The following is an 18,807-nucleotide window of genomic DNA, read 5'->3' as shown; positions in this document are numbered from 1 at the left end:
AATCCTAAAAGCCAAAGTAGGCAGGAGGATGAGGAGCAACGCCTTGATTTGCTTGGTTGGCTACATCTTGGGCCAACAAGGTGATGATATTTTGGAACTCCACATGTGTAACTCATGATTTGGAGCCTCGAGAATAGGAAGAGCTTGGTCCTCATTAGCATCTATTTCTCTCAGTGGAGGTACCTTTCTTGGAGGCATTATCTACAACAACAAAAACAACAATAACCCAGTGAAATCCCATAAAGTGGGGTCTGAGGAGGGTAGAGTATATGCAGACCTTACTCCTACCAAGGTAGGACGGCATTATCTAGACGACATAAAATAACTTGTTAGTTAAAAGAAGTCTTAAGACAATTCTAGGGCAAGACATGAATCATGAAAGAAGGAAAACCTTCTTAAACATCTTATAGTCTCATATTCATAGTTATGGCACACTTCACAATAATGAAAAAGACTCTATTCTATGTGGTATGTTGGACTCTGAGGACCATTCAAAACCTGAGGCTCTGATACCAAGTTTTTCATGACCCAAGCCTAGGGCCTAGACAGGACACGGTAAATGAAGAACCCGAAAGTATCTCACCCAAGCCTCTTAGCATTCAATTAGCCTTTCATAGGTAATGAAAATAAATCAACAAGCAAAAAAATAGGAGGAAAGAGAGACTAAGGGAAACATCATAGAAAAAACCTAAATGGTCAAACTTCCACATACATATGTCCAACAATACCTCTAATTCTGAGATTTAGCTCGGGCTAAGACAAGTGTCTAGATCACCTTCAATCAAAAGAGAATGAAATGCCATAATAGGTGTCTAATGTCTCAACGTATCATAATCTATAAAGATAGAGGAATATTATTCTCAAAATAAGGGAACTCACCAAATATAGCCTTCAACGATCCCAACTAGTCATATAGAGGAGAGTGAGGAGGAACATCGGTCCCTACATAGTGATATCATGTAGGCAAGAGTATACGTTAGTACTTTGAATATACGAAATATGTAGGCATGCAAGATAATGAAAAGCATTACGACTTTATAAAGTAGAGTACATGAGTAAGTGCATAAAGAAGGATTTTGTGAATATGAGACTTAGACTGAGAATGTGGGGTGTTGGGAAGGCTTGGGCTCATTTGATAGGGTAGATTTTATCCCAAAATGACCATACTTTACTAAATAAATATAGGGAAAGACTAAAATACACCTATTAAAATATGGTCGAAAGACCCTACATACCGTCCTTAAGATTCGTAGAGTGGTCGACAAGTCTTAAAAATGACTCATCCTGTAGGGTATAAGAAAACCCTGAGAGCCGAGTCTCTGAACTTTCTCTACGAGTCACTTTAATGACTCATAATACTTTATACAAGTCATAACTTTACTCGTACACTCACTTCCTCCCTTAGCCAAAATTCCCAACCTTAAAATCACTTATATGAGTCATTCCTACGACTCATAGAAGAACACACGACTAGAAAGTTGAGTCATGGAAGCTCGTGCAGTCAATTTTCCAAAGTTTATTCCTTCATTTTGAATTTTTGACTTACAAGGTCTTCCAGGAACTCCATGCAATCTCACAAATATACAACCTTGCCTAATCATCTATTGAATCTGTTGACTATCTCATGAATATACAACCTCGCATAATCTTCTGTTGATATGTAATCTAAACGAGCAAGAAGTGGGCTAATTTTGTCATCCTATCCATAATCAATGCTTCCTTTGAGATCAGGGTAAACCCATTATGAAATCCATATTGATCATCTCCCACTTCCATTGTGGCAACTTTATATTCTTATCTATACCACAAGGACTTTGATGCTCAACTTTGACTTGTTCGAAATTTGGGTACTTGGATACAAACTATGTTATGTCTCTCTTCATGCCATTCTATCAATAGACTTCTCACAAGTCATGGTACATCTATGTAGAGCCTAGATGAATTGTTTATCCAGATCTATGGGCCTCTTCCATAATTCTACCTCGAAGACCATCAATACTTGGAACACATAACCTACCTTGATACCTCAACACTTCATATCCCTCTTTGGCAAAAGAAAACACTTTCTATTTATAAACATCATCCTTCAATTAAAGGAGAATAGGATATTGATCTTGCTTTTCTTTCACCTCCACAACTAGTGAGGATTCAGCTTCATTCTAAATGATAACACCTCCCTCATCTGAATCCATACGATAAACTCTCAAGCGTGCAAGTCTATGCACTTCTTTGGATAACTCTTTCTTCTCCTCCTCAACATGAGTGGTACTCCCTATGGACAACCTACTAAGAGCATCAGGAATAATATTAGACTTACCTAGATAGTAGAGGATACCCATGTCATAGTCTTTGAGAAACTCTAGCCATCTCCTCTGCCTCAGGTTCAACTCTTTTTGACTAAACATATATTGCAAGATCTTATGATCCGTGAACACTACATTCACCCCATAAAGCTAATGACGCCAAATTTTTAGTACAAATAATATTGCTACTAACTCTAGATCATGAGTTGGATAATTCTTCTTGTAAATCTTAAGTTGTCTGTAATCACAAGCTATGACTTTGCCTTTTTGCATTAAAACACAACCTAATCCAACTCCAGACGCATCATAATAAATCACAAATCCATCTTCTCCCTCGGGTAGGGACAAAATCGAAGCAGTAGTTAACCTCATTTTCAACTCATAAAACCTCTTCTCATAAGCATCGGGCCATTGAAATTTAGTCTTCTTTTGAGTCAACTTGGTTAATGGTGACGATATGGATGATAATCCCATAATGAATCTCCTATAGTAAGAAGCCAAACCCAAGAAGCTTCTTATATCTATCGGAAATATGGGTCTGGCCAGTTCTTAACGGCTTCAATATTTTGTGAATCCACTTGAATACCTTCACCAAAAATGATATAGCATAAAAATACCACATATGCAAGCCAAAACTCTCATTTTGAAAACTTAGCATATGACTCCTTTTCATTGAGAGTTTAGAGAATAATTCTGAGATAGTTAGCATGTTCCTCCGCATTTTTTGAATAAATCAGGATGTCGTCAATAAATACAATAACGAACATATCTAGATACTGCTTGAACACTCTATTCATGAGGTCCATAAATATTGTAGGAGTGTTAGTCAAATCAAAGGACATGACTAGGAACTAATAGTGACCATACCTAATTTTAAAGGTTGTCTTCAAAATGTCACATTCTCTTACTTTCAACTAATGATAGCCTGATGTCCATCATAGAGAAACAAGTGACACCCTAAAGTTGGTCAAAAAGACCATCGATTCTCATAAGGGGATACTTATTATTTATGGTAACTTTGTTCAACTATCGGTAGTCAATGTACATTCTTAAGAAACCATCTTTGTTTTGCCCGAATACGATAGGAGCGCTCTATGGTGAGACATTGGGCCTAATGAACCCTTTATATAGGAGATCTTTCAACTGCTCTTCCAACTAATTCAACTCAGTAGGAGCCATTCTATGTGGTAGAATAGAGATGGGCTAAGTATCAGGGAGAACATCTATTCCGAAGTCTATCTCCCTATCAGGATAGACTCTAGGCAAATCCTCAAGAGAGACTTCAGAAACTCATTAACTATAAGAACTGACTGTAAGGATGGCGTCTCCATATTATCATCTTTAATTTAGATAATATGGTAGATACACCCTTGGAAACTAACTTTCTAGCCTTAAGGTATGAAATGAATCGACCCTTAGGCAAAGTTGGACTACCCTCCCACTCTATAACTGGATCATTTGGAAATTGGAATTTGACTACTCGGGTTCTACAATCAACTGAGGCATAACAAGAATAAAACCAATTCATGCCAAGAATGACATCAAAGTCAACCATGTCTAACTCAACTAAGTCTGCAGAAGTGTCTTTATGATAGACAAAGACTATACAATCACGATAAACTCTCTTAGCTAGATTGGAATCACCAATAAGAGTGCAAACACTAAATGGTTCTAAGAATTGTTTAGGAAGAATTCCAAATTTAATGGCTACACAATGATTCACAAAAGATAAAGTAGCACCTAGATCAACTAAAGCATAAACATCAAGGAAAAGAATCGAAGCATACTAGTGACAACATCTAGCGAGTTTTCTCCTGGTTATGGTGGTTAGACATAACAAACAGGCAGTTTAAACCTCCTTTTGTTCCTAATCTAGCATCTCTCTAATTTCCTCTATTTGATGGTGCTATCAAAGAAGAATGGGCTTTGTTGGCTCCATCACTTTGTCTCCCCATCGGACATTCCCTAAGAAAGTAGCCCATCTGTCCACACTTGTAACAACCATCTGTTCCCAAATAACACTCTCCCAGGTGAAGCTTACCACACTTACTATAAGGTTGTGTCCTCTTAGGACCTTGGGCCACACTTTTTTGGGACTAAGAACTCTATTTCTCTCAAGTTCTGCGACCTCTGATCATTCCTTTTGTTAGGCGCAGGTACACTAGCCTTCTTACTCTGGTGTTCATCTCGATTCTTCATCTAATTTTCCTCAACTTTTTAAGCATACACCATTAGTATGGAGGTATCTATATCTGAGATTAACAAGGCTGCCTGACACTCTTTTTTCATATGTCAGCCCAAACCTAAAACAAACTTTCTCATTTTGTCTCTCATGTCGGGAACCATCTCTTGAGAATACCTAGACAACTGAATGAACTTGAGGCTATATTATTTGATTGTCATACTTTCCTTCTTCAAGTTCACAAACTCTTCTACTTTTTCCTCCCTCAGTTCTTGTGGAAAGAAGTAGTCTAGGAATGCACTCTTGAACTAATCTCAGACTACTGGCTCAGTATCCACACCTCTACTTTCCTGCCATTGGTTATACCAGACATTGGCAACATCCTTACTGATAGAAGACAATTCTAACTCCCTCTACCTCTGTGGCATGCATAGATTTCAAGATCTTCTACATGTTGTTAATGAAATTTTGAAGGTCTTCCTCAATCTTGAAATCTTAGAAATTTATGAATCCTATTAGCAGTAGATGACTCTTAAGAACTGGAGCTTAGCATTGAGGTATTCTGATGATCAGCTCTTGCATCCATCAACTGGGTGAGCATAGAGATAGTTTCCCTAAACTCAGCCTGAGAAGTCACCATAGGATGCATAGTACGTGGAACTTCCTGAGTCACATTCTCAACCTTGTTATCATTCTCAATAGATCAAATTTGTCTCTTCGTCTGTATTTTGGATGGTTATGAAATCTCATCCTCAGTGGGGGTTTTCTGACTCAAAATTCTTTTTGTAGGCATGATCTGAAAATTGTAAAAATCATGAATTAGAAGGAGATTTCATAGATTGAAACTCTATAGCATGAACCAAAGTAAGAAAGAAGTGAAATAATTCCTAATTTCATGTAGCCTCCTTGTTATATATATGATACGCTTCACACCGATAAGAAAGACTTTACTAGATTCGGCTTCATAGACACCCTAGGGCTCTTAAAATATAGGCTCTGAGACTACACCCTAGACTCCATCGGCCCTCAAAAACTATTGCTGGTTCCAAGCGAACCACTTGACCAGGCTAACTCATTCGGTGGAAGACTTAAGTTAATAAAGGGGTAACATCAAGTGGGCAATCCCATACATTCTCATCAAGCTTTTAAGAAAATAATTTAAAGTACTCATGTAGCTATAAGTCAGTATCATAACTTAATAATGAACGTCGTAGTTTTAAAAGAGACGCTTAATGAATCAATATAACTCTACTCTACTCCGTCTATGAAGCCTCTACTAACTATTACGAAGGTGCCAAGACAAGCCCACAGCTACCTAAAAGAAATAAAAAAATATGACATAAAGTTGATAATCAAGGAGCTCCTCTGAATGCAAAGAGGTCTCACCACAAGCTAAAAAAGATAGATCCTTAACGGTGCACCTGTTGATGATCTCTAACACCTGTATCTACATCATAAAATGATATAATTCAAATGATGTCATTAAATAAAATGTACGAGTATGTAAAATGGCAAAGGAAACTTACATGAGGATACTCAACTCCGAATATAACTCAACATCAATAAAGCATGAAATAAAATAAGACAGTGCTTTAAAATGGTATATAATAATGCATGCAATTCAATATAAAAATATATAATTCTTGACTTCTTAGGGAGATTTTCTAACCAACAACCATCACCTATGAGCTAGAGACGATACAATAAAGTGATTTTGTTGCCACATACACCCAATACATTTCCAAGGTATGGGACGTCACGTCATCTCTGGATCCATATAAAAGTCTTCTTTTGGGACTATGATGAGTCGCTCGAATGAATGGCACGACCTATCCTATGCTAGCTATGTAGTTTATGAGGATTGAGTAATTTAAACTCTTGACCAAGTTGGTGCTTAATACTAGTCTCAAAATATCATTATGCTAATATACATCAAGTGAGTGAAATACTCAAAATACATCTCATCTCGTCTCATTGAACTTTTACATCAATTTACATCGTCTTCTCTTATCATCATTTTTTCTATTAAATATAGGTACATCTCATCTTAATCATTCATTTGAAAACATGCATCAACTTCCAAAAATATAACATTTAAAATGTATAGAACTCATGTTAGAAAATAAGCATCAATAGACTCTTTCAACTCGACATCATACTAATTTGAACAATGAAAATAATCCCTCTTCTAATCATCAATAATGCATAGGATGTTTAATGCAAACCACAACTAGGGATCAATAAATGCAAACATGAATCCACAACCTGAAAACATCAACTCATCAAGTATAATATAATATACATACTGAAACTCAATAAAGAAGTAAGTAGATACATCAAGAATGCACTTTTATGGGATTTAAAACTTGAACTCATAACTCAATTTGACTTTATGAACATGTAGGGAAAGAGGATGAACTTAGTCCAACATTCTGATAGCCTTACATATCAAATACAATATAAGCAAAAATCAAAGACGTTGCTTGAAAACCTTGAACCCGAGCTCCTCTTCTTCTCTTCAATTCTTTCTCTCAAAAGTTCAAAGTGTTAATGAGGGGGAACACCCCTTTGTGTACTGATAAGGGAATGAATTTAGTACCAAAATGGGTTGGGTTTAGTTTGGTAAAGGTGGTAAAGAACCAAAATAAACCTCATTAAAATTGACTTGGGGCCATCTACGAGAACTTCTACGAACCGTAGAAGGCCGGTCGTAGAAGCTATGGCCAAAAAATAGAATTCAGTGGAAATTTCTCTCTTGGGTATACAACCATCTTCCTCTAGTCATAGACCCTTAGATGAGTTGTCCTGCTAACTCGTATGAAGGGTTTTGAGGACCCTTCTGAAGGTGGAATCTATGGGCCATTTTCAACACCCTGTATAACGTTTTATGGGTCATCACTTGGGTCGTAGGAATAGTCCTTGACCCTTGGATTTTTGGCTAAGTGTCAAGAGGTTTTATGACTATCTCCTACGGGCCATAGAACAATCGACGAATCATCCTGGTAACTCGTAGGGACAATCTTGAGAGCTCTTTAGAGGGTGGGATCTATGAGCAACTTCCTATGACTCATAGACCCATCTATGGATCATCAAAAGGGTTTGTAGAAAAGGTCTCAAGTTCATGAAATTTTTCAAAGTGTTAGGGTGGCCTACGAATGGAGACCTACGACCCGTATACCCTCCTATGGATAGTAGGTGCCACTGTGGGCACTGGGAAGTCCAGTCCTCTAGCTTTTTCTCAGGTTTTTTCTTAGTTCTCAGACTTGGTTTAGGCTAGAATAGTATGCGTGTTACACCATCTGACTTTGGCAAACAATTTATGAAGTCCATAGTCACACTCTCTCATGTATACTCCACTACGGGTAATAGCTCTAATAGTTCTCATGATTTTCATTACTCCACCTTATCTTGTAGGCACACAAGACAAGTCTACACATAACACTTTATATCTTCTTGCATACGCGGCCAATACTAGATTGGCTCGATCAATGTTCTTGTGAAATGTTGCCCTAGTATCCATCCCATATTGTGTCGTGGCTCTCTTTCATGATCTGCCACCTAATGGTTCCAAACTTGAACACATAGATCCTCAATCTAGCGATGATTCATAGTCTATGTTCTACCCAGAAGTGTCTCATCTTAACTTGTGCGGCTAGCTCTATAAGTCTTTTTGCTTACAGATCATGTTACATTCATTTCTTGATAGTGTCTTAAATGTCACAGAAAACTGTGGTGATGGAATCAAGCTTGGAATTTCTACTCAAGGCATCGGCCATAACATTTCCCTTGCATGGTTTGTACTCCAGCTCATAGTCGAATTTGGCTAAGAAATCTTGCCACCTAGCTTGCTTTGGTGTGAGCTTATTCAATGAATGAAAGTATCTAGTTTCCATATTGTTGATCTTGACCATGAACTTGAAGCCAAGTAAGTAATGTCTCTACGTGCATAGGCATTGTACAATGACTGCCATTTTCTAGTCTTGGATGGTGTACCGTCGTTCTGTCTCATTCAACTTGTGGCTCTTAAATGCAATGGGGTGTCTACTTGCATTAATACTCCCCTTAAGGCATAGTTTGAAGCATCTGTATATACCTCGTATATCTTGGAAAAATTGGGAAGCACTAGGACAAGCTCCTCTATCACAGAAGCCTTAAGGTCTATAAATGTCTTCCTGCAATGTTCAATCTAGACCCACGGCTTATTCTTCTTCAACAATTCATTTAGTGGAGTGACTCTAGCGGATTAGCCACTTATGAACCTATAATAATAATAATAAGCAGGTCCAAGAAAACATCTAAGATTGATCACTATTGTGGTCACCTCCGACTCTTTGATAGCCCGTATCTTGGCCTCGTCCATCCATAATTCGCCTTCGCTAATGGCATGTCCTAAGAAGTGTACTTTGTGCTGCACAAACTCATACTTCTCTCACTTGATGTAGAGCTCATTCTCCCGTAGAAATTTGAAGATTTTCTTCAAATGTTCCACATGCTCCTCCAAGGTATTGTTATAGATGACTATGTCGCCTAGCTATATCACCACTAACTGATCTAAGTAGGGATGAAAGGTCTTGTACATCAATGTGAAAAATATGACAAGTGCATTGATTAAGTTGAAGGTCATCACCAACTACTCATAGGCCCTGTATCTCATCACTTACGTTGTCTTCGACTCATCCCCTTTTTTTATGTGCACTTGCTAGTAACTCTTTTTGAGATCCACCTTGGTGAAGTACTTAGCTTGCCCCTATCGAACAAGTCAACAATGAGTGGTTGGATTATTTGTTCTTTATTATCACCTCGTTAAGCACTCGATAGTCTATGTATAGGCACAACAACCCATCTTTATTCTTTGGAAATAAGATTGACGCTCTATATGGTGATTTAGATGGGTGAATATGCCGACTTTGAGTAACTTCTTCAACTGCCTCCTCAGCACCTCTAACTTGGGTAGAACTATTTGGTATAAAGGGTATATGGGCGGCTTAGCTTTGATCTCCAGCTTGATCTTGTGATCTACTTCGCACCTCAGAGGTAAGTGTCTTGGCAACTCCTCTAGAATCACGTCCTTGTTTTTTTTCAAGAACCTTCTCTATGGATGGTGGCAATGACTCTCTAGCACCATTGTCTTCACCCAAACTCACAATGGTCACTATAAATGTTGGCTTTCCCTTCTTAGGTCCTTTATAAGCTGCATGGCTGATAGTTGGGCTTGTCCTTCTATCTTTGGCACCTTGACTAGGGGCACCATACAGGATCCCTCTTATTATATGACCAAGATTCATGGAAGGTGATCGATCATCGTATGGCATCTTTAGAAGAACTACTATCCAAGAATTATATTAGATATATCTAAGGGAGTGAGAGTGAAATTGGCCTTACCTTTCCACTTACCCAACATAATGCTTACTCCATGAGTGAATCCGCACATGAGAGACAGTGGCTCATTGACCTCTTTAAGAGGGTGTTGCTTGGGTTATAACTCAATCCCAACCTTGTAGTCGTTGTCTTTGTCATGATGTTGGCATCTGCGTGGAATCAACCATGGCATAAGTTAGTTCTCCATTGATGGAGATCTATATATACTGCGTAAAGTAGTCTTCTTACTTCTCTGCTTACTTCACGATAGCTCTGTATAGCCCAATCATGCCCAATTGTGTTGTGCTCGGACCTTGATCTTGATTTTGAACCTCTTTATCCTTTCATTCTCACAATATCTCACCAAGGTTCTTCATTCTAGTGCACCTTATATAGCCGTGTGGTCCACCATATATTTAGCAGCCATTTCTCTTTGGTATGTTTCTTTCTCTCGGCATAGCCTTGGCGTCTGAACTTCTTGTAGTCGAACTTGTAGGCATCATGAGTTTTGGGGTATGGATGATGCTCTTTACTTTTGCCACAATCTCCCCCACTATTGGCATGACTACTCCTTTTCTCATTTCCTTTGCCTTTATCATGCCTAATAAAGTCCGTCAAAGCTTCGGCTTATTTGATGGATTCATTGATGGTGTTAACTTTTCGGCGTTCCAACTTTGTCTTATCGCAAACCATCTATAAAATGGAACAGCATGTCTTTATCTGTGAGGTTGGGAATCTAAAGTGTGAGAGGAGTGAACTCCTTCACGAATGCCCTTATGCTAATGTTTGCTTCAGCTCACTCAACATGTATTTCACCTCATAGATGACGTTGTTGGGGAAGAAGGCCTTCTTGAACTCATCTCAAAATTGCTCCTCTGTATCAATGGTGCAAAGCCTCATCTCTATCTCAGACTCTTTTTGCTTCCACCATAGCATAGCCAACTTTGAGAGGTATAGCAAAACAGTGTTGATCTTAGTCTCATCACTTTTCACTTTGTTACACTTGTAGTAATTCTTCAAGTGACAAAGGAAGTTCTCCACCTCCTATGTGTGTTGAGGGACTCTGAACAGTGGTGGCTTGGGAGCCTCAATCTTGGCCTCCATGTCCCTAATGGACGCCTCGGATCCTCTAGTTTTTATATCTCTCTTGAGTACTTTAATCTCAGCCTTCATGATCTCAATCGTGCTTAGTGCATCAATGATTCGACGCTCCAAAGAAATAATGATTTTCTTCAACTCATACTCTAAAACTTTACTCCCTTCCCACTCCTTTCGAATATTATCATTCTCCTCCAGGGTGAAGTCCTTAAGAGTCTTGAACTTTCCATCGACCTTGTTCAAGTGTTTGCCTAAGATCTCCATGACCTTGTTCAACCTGGCTCTGATACCATATTTTTATGGACTTAGACTCCAACTAAGCACTCTGTGCGGCACTCGACAACTTATTCACACAAATTTCACGATTTTATAAGCTAAAGTAAGCCTTTTCAAATTAGATTAACAAGGGAACACTAGATTAAAGAAAAACACAAAAGAGTTTTAATAAGGGTTTTGTATTGCTTGGAAGATTGCTTGCTTTTGCTTGATGGTTGTACAAATGAATGTCCCCTCCTATTTATATTATTCACTAGGGGCTTAAGTGCAAATAATAATTTTTATATAAGTCCTTACATATTTACAAAGAAGTCATTCTTCTAGAGTTCTCTACACACTTAGAGCATTCTAAGCCTTTCAAGAACTCTCTTGGACATTCTAGAATCTTTCATTAACCTCTCGCCAACTCTAGAGTCTTCTCTGTTAAGCATGATGAAGTGGTGGGTCATGACAACTAGTTGTAAATTAGGATGCTTTAGGTAATGTAGGTGTGAACTTTGTATATTATGGTAGGATTGTTAATTTATATATGTTTATCTTCTTTTATGTTATAAGAGTTTAGCTTAGCATAATCTATTTATTTGCTTTGTATATAAATTTCATTGGAGGTTCATTAATAAAGAACAAGTTCGTTCTACGTCTCTGAATTTATATGTTATTAGCGTCAAAATATTCTAATAAGTATGCATTCAACACTACTAAAAAAATAATCGAAATCAATTTCTCAAGGTTGGTTGTTATAGAAGATCAACCTACACTCGTAGATCTAAAAGAACTTGATCGGAGTTTAAAACCAACCTCAAGAGATCTGTCCTATATTTAAGTCAAATAATGTGACTTATAAATTAATTTTTTTATACCGACCTCTTAAGATCGAAAATTATCAACCTCTAGAGCTCAATTATTATATAATTATTTTAATAAAAAATCGACCTCAGGAAGTCTGTTCTCAATTTTCTTTGATTTAACTTTCTAATTAATCGACCTTAGGATGTCTTAGGTTGATTTTCTAAATTAAAAAATAGGACATACCGACTTCTTGAGGTCAAGATTTTGATTTTGTGAAAAAATAAATATACAATTTTGATTCTTCTTCTTCTTATGAATCATTTTATTGGGTTGTTCTTAATTTTAAAATACCATTGCTTATTATTAAAAAAAAAAACTTGAAACATAAGTTTAGCATTCATTAAATATGATCATTGTTGCACTTTCATTTCGAACTAGTCGAAACTGTTTGCAACATAAATGTTTGTGTGCCTCTGGTTTGAAAATGTTTAGAGTCGTCATCTAATTTTTAGAAGAAGATTAGGAAAAAAAATTATAATAAAATGTAAATATAAATGCTATTTGATTTGTAAAAAATCAATCAGATTCTAGGTAAGGATTTTGGTTACTCGAGAGGAAAGTGTTAAACACCTCTCAATACCTATCCAAAAATAGTCCTTAAATTTAGTTTAGAAAAACCAATTAGGGATATTTCTGTTCATTTATTTGCCATAAAATGGTGGTAATGATATGAAACTTGTATTAATTTAAAAGAAAAAAGAAGTGCACATGGTATACAAAATATACACCTACATTATACAAGTATATTTTATAGAATTATTTATCGTAAGGTAAAACATACATATGTATATATCTAAAATATATGAATGTTTATGATTCTAGGATGCAGGACATGGTTTAGGATACTTTTGAGATATATTCTGATTTTGAATTCGGAGAAAATAATGAAGAAGCTCTTTGTTTTTAACAACATTTACATGCTGCTAGTCGTCCTTTATGAGATGGGGTCTGCATTCTTAATTGTCTGTTGCCGTTAGGTTATTATCAAATCAAATTGGAATATTGTCCAAGGAGCAATGGACTGTATGATAGACCTTATTCAAGAATTAGTTTACCGGATTCTTCTATAAGGCAAAGAAATTAGTGTCTAAGTTAGGACCCTCCATGGTTAAAATTGATTATAGTGAAAATGACTGTAATGTTATACTATAATAACGATGTCAATCTAAGTATCTTGTAAGTTTTATGGTAACACTTGCTATAAATGTGTTTCTAATGGGAAAAAAGTTTATGTTAAGGCGATGAATTATTTACTTCTTATACCAAGATTGAATAGGGTGTGTGTATTAAATAACTCTGCTTTCTGTATAAGATGACATTGTAAAAAAAAGAGGTTAACGTTGTATGCATCAAATAAATTGAATCTGATATAGAAGTAAAAGGAACATTATCAGGTCATCTCCAACTCATGCCTATATTTGGTGTAAAATTTGGTGCAAAGTTGCTCCAATTCATGTCAAATTTTGCACCAAATTTGGTGTGTTTGGTGCTACACTATTCGTCACACCAATTGTCATTTATTATTATTTTATTATACAATACTTTTAATTAAACATTATATAAATTGGTATGTTTTAATTAAAACATTTTATTAGTTTTACGTAATATTTTTATAATATTAATTTTAGATTAAAATTTTAATTTTTTATATATTATTTTCCTTTACTTGATTTTTTTAAAAATTAAATTTATGTTAATTCTACTATAAATTTGAATTGGATATAAGTAAAATTAACCTTGACAAAAATTAAATATGCAAAAATATAAATCTCGACATAAAAAAATTAAGAACAAAGAGGCTCATTTTGAACTATGTAATGCATTAATAGAGCATTTCTGGGAGCATCATAGTGATCTTGAAAGTTGAATATTCATGTAGAACTTAAAATAAAATTTTCAGCTGTGTAATGTTTATTTAATTATAAAAAATAAAAAATAAAATAAAAAATAATAAATAAAATAAAAAATATTAATATAATAATGAAGAAAGAAAATACGAGTTGATTTACACCAAATTTGGTGCTACACTTGGAGATGCCCTCAAAGGAAAAGAGATTTATTCCCAAGCTAGTTTCCTCTGAAGATCCTTATCATTATCACATCTCAAAGCATGGAAAATGGCAATAAAACAAAGAAAAGAACATTAAATTTATTTGATTGCATGACCAAAATACAATATTTCTCTTTTTTTTCTCTTTTCTGTTTGCAACTCCATCTTCAAACCCTACTCTACATGTTTATTACATAAACACCCTTCAAGGAGAAGTAAAATGATAGGAAAAAAGATTGTAAATAATTACTTGCTTGGCTGATTTTATGAATAATAATAAGATACAAAAACAAAAAAAGTTACATGCAGCTAATAAATGCAATAACATTCATGCCCATATTGCAAGAAGGGACATGAGTCCAGCCCCTAAGAATAGTGCTAAGTAAGAAACAACTTGAAGCCTGGTATTGCAGCTCAATCTTTTACTCAAGAAATCTGCAGCAATTAGGTCTACTAAAGCCATGTATACTAGAATTCCAGCAGATATTGAGTCAAGGATCCCTTCCACCACCAAAGCTCTTGGGCTATGTGGATCGTAAGATGAAGCAGCTCCGATCCCTATACCAATTCCCAACGGGGTTGTTATGGCGAAGAATGTTGCCATTGCAGTGGAACGCATGGAACTGAACTGCGCCTGTGAGATGCAACCTCCTAATGCAAAACCTTCGAAGAACTGGTGGAACGACAATGCCACGAGCAAGGGTCTTATTGTACATGAACTTTCTGAGACACCCAATGATACGCCTATTATGATAGAATGTGATACTATCCCAAGCTCCAATACCTGCAATAGAAAGAATTTGTTTGAGTGACCAAGTATACACAATCAAACTAACACAGACGGCAAATCAACCTTATGCATATTTGCCAGTTAAACAAAAGTAACAGCCTGGTCCCAGTCTTATAAAATTAGCGTTTGGTAGCTGGTTTAAAGGTGGGCTATGCAGGCATTAAATCTGTGAGGGAATCTATGTATAATTTTATACATGATATGTAGAATAATTAATCTTACATAACTAATGCCTGCATAAGACAATACATGGATTCCTTTATAACTAATCCCTACATTCCTAATACCCGCAAAACTCCAACTATTGACCAAAGAAGCAGCTCAAGAAATCTGCTATTATGAGAAACCATACACAAAGATAAATCTGTGAATATGTAAACAATTCTGTGAACTTGACGCACACCACAACACCAAAATATGTAATGACGGGCACCTGATATACCAAGGGAAGCGTTAACAAAATTTAGGCACCATTCCATGTGAAGTTAGATTTCACATGATGATACAAGCAGCAGCATCTCAGAGGTTGGGTGAAAATCTTAAGCACCAAACAATGAGAAAGTAACTAGCAGAATACCCAACTAAATCTAGATAAATGAAATAATATAGTTACCCACTTAGTGTATTTATCAATGCTCACGGAAACAGAAGCTTATAGAAAGATGCAATCAATCAACTACATAAGCCTTTATCCCAAATTAAGTTGGAGTCGACTACTGAACTCTCTTTATCAATTCCACAAAGCCCTTCAAGTAGATGTAAATTCGGTAAACCATTCAAAACTACAAATCACTCAAAAAGAATTACATCATGTTTCGTGGCATGAATGATATATGATAAAGTCCAAACATTCTCTTTCTATAAAATGCTGGCATTTAGGAAATGGATTTCTTTAAAGCCTACAATTGACGAGATAATCCAAAACCTTCTGGACAACATTCACCAAATTCTAACCACAACAAATTAAGGCAAGAAGTACAGAGAAAGGCCAATGACATGTGAAATAATTCAAGCAAAATTACCTGAGAAACAACAATATGCCTCACTCCACCTTCCTCATCACCACCACCGAAGCTATGGGAGTGTGAATGACCATGGGAATGCTCCCTCACGTCCCCTTGTTCATGTGAATGGCTATGTCTGTGATGAGCTGCATGCGCATGCATCCCCACAATGTGTATTGCACCACCTTCTTCTTCACCAAACAATTTCTCATTCCTTGGCTTTGGCTCAACTGGTACAATAGCTGATTCCGACACCAAGTCTCCTGAATCAGTCTGATCTTTTTGGTTTTGTTTCTCTTGTTTCTTTTCATAATACTGAGTCCCAACAAAGTCAACCACCAAGGTAGACAATGCAGCCATCATGGCGATAAAACCAGCAAAAGGGAATTTCAACCAAGGAGATTTCGGAAGACAAGGATTAGTTAATGATGAAGTGGCACCTGGTAACATGTGAACAAAACCTGTGGCAAGGATGACACCAGCAGCGAAGGCTTTAGCAGTAAAAAATAGATTAGAGTCAGTTCGAAGGAATCTGTGCTTCTTGCCAACTAATGGGATGCCAACTCCACAAACACCAGCTATTAGGATAGTAGAGATGGCCACGATTTTAAGGGTGAGAGCAGCAGAGTTGTCTCGGCATCCTTCCATCTCATCAACAGCACTGCCACAGGCAGTACTGGAAATAGATTGAGAAAGTTTCAGCATAATCGTATCTGTTTTGACCAAAAGCATTTCTAAGAGTTTCGAAATCATTTCAATTTCCACATAATTAAAGTATTGAACCAATAAAAAACTATCTGCTTTTCAAGTTCTACATAATTAAGAGTGTCTGTAGATTTCAAATGTTGTGATATGAAACATGAAATTCATTAGGATATTGAAGGCAATGGATTCTGTGTCCCACACTTTTTTTTCTTTTTTTTTTTTCTTTCAGCCCGGTGCACTAAGGCTCCCGCTATGCGCAGGGTCCGGGGAAGGGCCTGACCACAAGGTTCTATTGTACGCAGCCTTACCTTGCATTTCTGCCAGAGGCTGTTTCCAAGATTTGAACCCGTGACCTCCTGGTCTCCTGGTCACATGGCAGCAACTTTACCAGTTACTCCAATAGTTGGTTGTGTAATTCTACGCAACCTCTGGCAAGAACAACTCCATTTTTGACAAAGTACAACCAACACTGCCTTTTTTTTTTCTCTCCCTTTCCCAGCTTTACTACATGAATGAGATTCAACAGAAGAAACGAATGCACAGAGCAAATGAAGACAAGATATACAACCAAAAAAGAACAAAACAGACCTTTAATACTCATTCAAATTTGGAAACTCAATACCTCCAACATTTCATAAAAGCAAGAACAATACAAAATTGAATCCATCCAGATAATGAACTTCAAAAATAACCACCACTTAAAATAAAGAATGTCCAGCTTCATTTATAAGACTCATAAAATGAACTAATAATAAACAGGTAAACTAAAACAGTAATGAACTTTCAAACTGAATACAAATCACTGGATGAGTAGCCAATTGGAACATGAAGAAGAAAAAAGTAATTTTGGGGAATTCTCCATGAATTACAAACCAAAGCAAGGAAAACCAAGAATTAAAGATTCAATTAATTTTCCATTTCCACAAATCCCCATAACAATTACCTGAGAAAGAGCCAGTCTTTTGTCTAATATGGTCCATAAAAAAGAAACGCACGAGATCCTGAAAATAACAAAGTATAGAATAAAACTCACAGCTTTCAAGAAAGGAATACACAATAAAAAAGGAGTGGGGCTGTGGGGGCACTAAAGAACGAACCTCAATGAATGACATGGGAGGAAATTTCTTTTTCTTTTTCTTTTTCAATAAATAAGTTTACACAAAACAGAGAAAGCACTCCACCACAAACACAAATCTCTCTCGCGCGCGCAGATGTAAGAAAGGGTTTTTTGTCAAAATATTAATCTAACACGAAAATGGTGAAGTATATTGTAATGATTCTTGAAAACCCCTTTTAGTATATCCAAAAGAATTATAATCTGAAGAAAGGGAAAGGGGAAATAGTAGATTAGGAGAAATGGAAGAAATACAGATAGAGATGTGGATGTCGACATTATTTGTAATGAAACAAGAGAGAGGAGATAGGGAGACTTTGGAACAGTCGCTTGTATAACAAGAGAATGAGCACCACTGTGTCGACATCTCTAGTCAATTCATTCCACTTGTTTTTTTATTACTACCTTTTTCCTTTTTAACACATTCAACTTCAACAATACACTCCTTTTTAAAAAAGAGTAAATTCCGATAGTTGTTCGTGTTTGGAATTTATTTTATGATATTATTTTTTATTTTTTAAAAAATTATAATATCATTCAATTATTTATATTTTTCTCAAAATATACTCTTCTCTCTTAATAAGATCTCATGTCATATTATTTTTTTTAAAAATAATTTTTATTTAACAATACAATAAAATCTTGTTTAATGTCTCTATAAGCAACTTTTTTTTATGTATTCAACGAAGCATTTATCCCATTTTTGAATTTTATAAAAAATAATCAAATTTTAAAATTAAAATTAACTATTATTTACTTTTTATAATTAATTTTTCATTTTTGAATTTTATAAAAAATAATCAAAATTTAAAATTAAAATTAACTATTATTTATTATTTATTTTTTAATTTTTAAAAAAATTAATTATAAAAAGTTTACTCACCCGAATTCACTTCCGTAAGACCCTATGAATTCCTTAACGTCTTAGCTGCCAGCTCAAACAATCAAAACTCATAAATCAATTCAAATCCTTTATCGAATTGCCCTAGATTTCACATAACTCAAATTCCATCCAAGTCTGGCTTTGTCTCAAAATTTTAAGTTACTACTCGAAAGTTTTCTGGCCTAAGTTTCTTTC

At 35.9% G+C, this 18,807-nt stretch overlaps 1 protein-coding gene across 2 annotated transcripts; it reads right to left on the bottom strand.

Annotated features, from left to right (window-relative positions):
• Positions 1–14,352: 14,352 nt before the first annotated feature.
• LOC129889240 (zinc transporter 4, chloroplastic) lies at positions 14,353–17,997 on the bottom strand. Of its 2 annotated transcripts, XM_055964462.1 has the most exons (4): positions 17,713–17,997; positions 17,559–17,616; positions 15,929–16,623; positions 14,353–14,900 (listed from the first exon to the last, which is right to left on the bottom strand). In XM_055964462.1, exons 1-4 carry the CDS (start codon positions 17,725–17,727, stop codon positions 14,445–14,447), a joined length of 1,224 nt encoding a protein of 407 aa, XP_055820437.1. In that variant the 5' UTR covers positions 17,728–17,997; the 3' UTR covers positions 14,353–14,444. The 2 variants fall into 2 exon arrangements, with proteins under 2 accessions (XP_055820437.1, XP_055820439.1); XM_055964464.1 differs by lacking the exons at positions 17,559–17,616; positions 17,713–17,997 and adding an exon at positions 16,924–17,551.
• Between the last annotated feature and the right edge of the window lie 810 nt (positions 17,998–18,807).

The sequence above is a fragment of the Solanum dulcamara genome, chromosome 5, assembly GCF_947179165.1.
Source record: "Solanum dulcamara chromosome 5, daSolDulc1.2, whole genome shotgun sequence".
Lineage (NCBI taxonomy): Eukaryota > Viridiplantae > Streptophyta > Magnoliopsida > Solanales > Solanaceae > Solanum > Solanum dulcamara.
This window is presented reverse-complemented; position numbering and strand designations above follow the sequence as displayed.